This window comes from Cyprinodon variegatus, unplaced genomic scaffold (genome assembly GCF_000732505.1).
Source record: "Cyprinodon variegatus isolate N-32 unplaced genomic scaffold, C_variegatus-1.0 Scaffold1340, whole genome shotgun sequence".
NCBI lineage: Eukaryota > Metazoa > Chordata > Actinopteri > Cyprinodontiformes > Cyprinodontidae > Cyprinodon > Cyprinodon variegatus.
Window position 1 is genome coordinate 136,766 of NW_015151793.1, and position 5,070 is coordinate 141,835.

A 5,070-nucleotide genomic window follows, 5' to 3' on the forward strand; every position below is an offset into this window, starting at 1 on the left:
ACTCATTCCCAACCTTCACTCTAGGGTAACACAAAGCTTTGAGCAAATCGGCAGAGTTCAGACCCATCAGATAGGCGATTTTATCAGCCACTAAAAGAAAAAAAAGTTCTGCTCAGTTCTCCTTAAAGACACAAAAACTCCAGGACTTATTAAAACCGCATGTTTTATTTTATACCTTCTGTGCCATCAGGCTCAGCCTGCTCCTCACGCTGCTTCTGCTTGAATTTCATGTTTCCATGATGCATCACAGCTCCTGTCAGTTTGTACATGCTCATCTTTTCCTCTGCAGTAAAACCCAGAATGTCGATGGCAGTCTGTGTTCAAACAGAGGTTAATTAATCAGTTTGTGACTTTTAAAAATATATGTAATAAGGATTTAAATTTACAACACTGCTTACATCAGTAGCAACAAATTCTTCAACATCATCGATACTTTTGACAGTGATTTCTCCCTGACTGATCATTGGATAATCATAGGGATTGGTGGTAATCAGGAGAGCCTCTGTTTTAAACACAAAATGAATGTACATAAATACAATTATACTAAATATAAAACATATGCCATATTGCCAGCTTGTGGCAAGACACTGTTAACTTGTGGGAAAAAGGAATATGAATCTTTCTCACCTACTAACTCAGGCTTGTGGCCTGTTGTCAGCTGATAGAAGATGTGGTAGCTCCTCTCAGCAGACAGCTGGAATGTCACTCTAGACTTCTCCAGCAAATCTGTAAGGATTCAGGTTGTTCTCATTCAAGAAAATCCACATTTCCAAACATAAATATAGAATTATGGAAGAAGATTTTAACAGAAAGATTTACATGTTTCAATATCAGCAGAAGCCAACTTTCCAGTTGAACCAAAATGGATTCTAATGAATTTTCCCTGTGTGGAAACAAGAAAACATCTTAAAATTCTCCTGCAATGAATGGTTTTCACTAAAAACCAGGAGACAATTTAAACTTTAACTTACAAAACGAGAGGAGTTGTCATTCCTCACAGTCTTGGCATTTCCATAAGCTTCCAGCAGTGGGTTGGCTGCAATGATCTGATCTTCCAGTGATCCCTGAAGGCAACATTGGTCTCATCAGTTCAGTAGGTCTTTGTTTACTTATTCACAATATTTTGTAGTGAATCAAAGTAACCAACCTGCATTTTTCCAGGAACTGGTTCAGCTTTCTTTCCAGTGGATGACACTGCGATTGTCGCAAAGTACTGGATGACACGTTTGGTGTTCACAGTCTTTCCTGCACCAGATTCTCCACTGGTTTGAAGATTCAAAGTTTAATTAGAAAACTACTGATTCAATTATTGCTAGGAAAACACAAATGCATCAAACTTGCCACACTTACGTAATCAGGATAGACTGGTTTTCTCTATCTGTCAGAGGAATAATTAGGAAAACAGTTAAGAGGTGGAAGTTTGAGGTGCGACTGCTGTGTTTATGTACTGATTAAAGAAGGTCTGATACCTTGGAGCATGAACTGATAGGCGTTATCAGAGATGGAGAAGATGTGGGGAGGAGCTTCAATTCTCTTTTTGCCCCTGTATCCTGCAACAACCACTGCATCGTACACTGGGAGCCACTTGTAGGGGTTCACAGTAACGCAGAACAACCCAGAGTAGGTCTGCAGGGTCACAAATGATCATGATGATGCAAAAGTTTTTGCAGCCATCATAGGTTTAAGCCACTGATATTTATATTTGGACTAACTTACGTAGATCATCCATGCTGCATATCGCTCTTTGAGGTTATACAGCACAGTGGGCTCATTGAGGTGGGTCATCATGGCCATGTCCTCAATTTTATCAAACTTTGGTGGATTCATGGGGAAGATTTCATCTTCCTTCACAGTGATAGTCTGATGTACAGAGAAAAGTGTCGAAGTTTTTGCAGCGCAGGATGAATAGGGTAGTTACAACATATTAAGATGGGAAATTGTTCATATACGGCCCATTAAAATAATCGGACAATAACAAATCAAAATCATTCAAAATGCTTATTATTTTCAATTGAGAAATAACCATGGATGCTCTCTGTAGGGAAATATTTCCAACTCCTACCTTCCCACACAAAGTCTCCACAGTGGCTTTGCCACCCTCTTTCTTGGTGAGCTTTCCCTTGAGGTACATCTGACTGGGCTCGGACACAAAGTAGGCTGTTTTAGCATCAAAAGGAGCATTCTGGGCTTCAATTCGCTCTTTTTCTGGCTTGCGGAGAAATATGGCCGCAGGGCCGAAGCACTCCATTTCTGCATCCCCACTCATGATGACGGTTTACTGGAAGAGCAGAACAAAAATCCAATATTTTAATTTAAGCCTAATATTTAGGAAGAAAGGACATGGATCTAAACAGGCTACTGTTAAATGAATACTATTAGATGATCAAGTCAGTCTAATTTTGGTCATGCAGATGATGATGATATAGATGCAATGTATTATTCAATTTATCATTCATTTATGTATTACATACTTTACAAGGTATAACAGTTGCTAAATTTGGGAAAACTATCTGCTTGGGAATAAATAAATAAAAAAATAAAGAAAATAATTCAAATAGTTGCAATGTTACGTGAAACTTTAAAAATATTAAATATAGATATATTATTAGATATACTCAAAATAAAGATAGTGCTGCAGTGGAGGATGTTCAAAGGGCAAATCTAAGTCTAAACATGACTAATCCTTATACTCCATTAGCTGGATGAAGTAGATCAGGGTCCTTTAACTCCATCCTCATCTTTCATTTTTCAGATCCCCTCTGCTCCAACTGACCTTAGTCAAATAATCAGGTCATTAGCAGGACTCTATAGACTTAACTGCATACTGAAGGGGTAATACAGCAGTTTGATTCAAGTATGAGGAAGCAGAAAAATATCTAAGAGGTATCGGACACCAGACAATAAGGATTGGAGTTAAACCCCTGATTTTGAGACTTTGCATGCATTTGGCTTAAAGTAAACAGACATGCAGGTGTTTTCTTCTAGCGTTTGAAATGTAGACACGGTATTGGTTTAAATGCAGTCATTTAGTTGATGCTTCTGGGAAAATATGAACACACTTTAGATATTGGGTGTTATGGAAAAGTTTATGAGCGGCTCTTGTTTTTGAGATAAGTTGTTGAGATTCCTTAAGACACTTTTTTTTCTTTATATTGACAATATATAAAAGATGGAACATCTTACAATTTGAATAAAACATTGAATGCCATCTTAAATGTGGGGGAATGTTGTTGTTTTTTTTGCAGCCTTTTTTTTTTTTTAAGAAATCGGTTAAACAGTAGAGGGGAGCGGTGATGTTATCTGCCTTGGGAGGGAAAATACAGTATTTGATCAAAAACTGTTCCAAATACAATTAATAAAAACAATTAAAGATATATAAATCAAAACCGGACTATTAAACAGAAGCTAAATGCATCATGACCTGTCCTAATGCTTAATTTTTTTCTTACTGAAAATGGTACAAAGTTATTACAACAAAGAGCTCAAGTGTAATATCAAGTTACTAAAAAGTCATCCAACAAAGCTGATGAATGATATCAATGTTGTACAAGTTAAATTAACAATACAAAGCATGCAGAAGGAGTTAGTCACCAAAGAAATGCAACAGGATTAATAGGCAGAAAAATTTTTCCTCTGACAATGCAACAGTGATACCAGGAATAGTTTACCTTCTCCCCTCGGACCAGAAGAACAGCTGGAGATGGTCTTGTAAAAGGTTCTGAAGAAAGATATATTTCAGCAGATTGTTTACAAACTTTCCAAAATTATTAATCTACAGTAAATTGCTGGCTAACACAAAGCATCTTGTTTCCTGGCAGTAAGCGTCCATGCCCTGCATTGTTCTTTAAGCTATTGGCCCTCCTCCTGCTACTGAAAGACTCCAACTCACTCACCTTGTCTGGTTGCCTGACAGTCCTTGGAGGCGTCCCTGCCTTCCTTCTTTTATAGACAGATCAGTCTTCACTCAGCAGAGATGACCTTCTTTATTTGGTCACATTGTTTTGTCGTCTGATTGAGTATTTTTATGCACCAAGTTGACTTTGGCTGTTGTTTGGTTTCCTCTTCAAAGACCAGTGCAAGCAGCTGATCACAGCTTGGATTCCTTTCCTTTTAAAATTCAGAATTGGTTGCTACCACTTGCAAGATTTACATATATTACCAAGATGGTTCATAAATACAAGAATATGGGTTGTTATTTTTTAAAAGATGGTGTTCAATAGTCAAGGAAAATTAAGTTTGTTAATTTAATTTTTTTTTTTCTGCTCTCAATTCTTAATGTAAACACCAAGAGATTCCAAAGTAGCTTAAGAATGTATTTTAAAGGGCCATTTGTTGTGCATTGAACTATTTTAGGACCACCAGTTCAACATGAAAGAAAATAAGTAGATTCTTAAAAAAAACATGTAAAAACCCTGATATTTATTAAAAACATTTGTTTAACTCTCTATACACATTATTGTTTGAAAAATATCTGTTTCAGCAATTTGGTCATTGTTTTAGTCTTTCTTTAATCTCCTTAATGCTCCCTGGCACAGTAGAAGATATACACTCAGCTGTGGAGAGGCTCTCATGTGTCACTGGTATTCTGTGGCAGAAGCCTTGCAAGTCTTTCCTGTGACAAAGGAGCAGAGCTGGACCTTACAGTTGCTAATCTAAGAACCCGTGGAAACGATGATACCTCGGAATAATGAGAAACAAAGGCACAAGCCCCTGTTTCATGAAATCCCACATTTGATTGGATTAGAGCAGGGATAAAGGACAAGGGAAGTGCAACAATGTTTTTATTTATAGCTTTCCAATTTCCTTTCTTCTAATTAGGGTATAAAGTGGGTCACATGTTAAACAAACAAAAATGGTATTAGAGCTAAGACTTAGACAACTTTTATTGTCATTATTTATACACAGAGTAAATACAAAACAAGATTTTGTTTAGAACAGCTTTTGGACAGAAGATGAACATTTCCATTCCATGAGGTGCAGCAGTGATCAAATGTAAACAGTGTAAAAGAGAAAAAAAAAGAAGAAAAAATTGGTGCAAAAACGCACTGATATTGAAATTCAGAGCGTTTA

General features: G+C 36.9%; 1 protein-coding gene across 1 annotated transcript in view; it reads right to left on the reverse strand.

The window, feature by feature from the left end:
• Positions 1–3,901, reverse strand: part of LOC107102906 (myosin heavy chain, fast skeletal muscle-like) — a 13,535-nt gene extending 9,634 nt beyond the window's left edge. The window contains exons 1-12 of the mRNA XM_015402361.1: positions 3,669–3,901; positions 2,063–2,278; positions 1,717–1,860; positions 1,470–1,626; positions 1,351–1,378; positions 1,148–1,262; positions 972–1,064; positions 820–883; positions 628–726; positions 399–502; positions 176–314; positions 3–90 (exon numbers count right to left, since the gene is read on the reverse strand). Of these exons, the coding sequence (XP_015257847.1) occupies positions 3–90; positions 176–314; positions 399–502; positions 628–726; positions 820–883; positions 972–1,064; positions 1,148–1,262; positions 1,351–1,378; positions 1,470–1,626; positions 1,717–1,860; positions 2,063–2,266 (1,235 nt within the window). The 5' untranslated portion in view covers positions 2,267–2,278; positions 3,669–3,901. The remainder of the gene's footprint in view (positions 1–2; positions 91–175; positions 315–398; positions 503–627; positions 727–819; positions 884–971; positions 1,065–1,147; positions 1,263–1,350; positions 1,379–1,469; positions 1,627–1,716; positions 1,861–2,062; positions 2,279–3,668) is intronic.
• Positions 3,902–5,070: the final 1,169 nt, after the last annotated feature.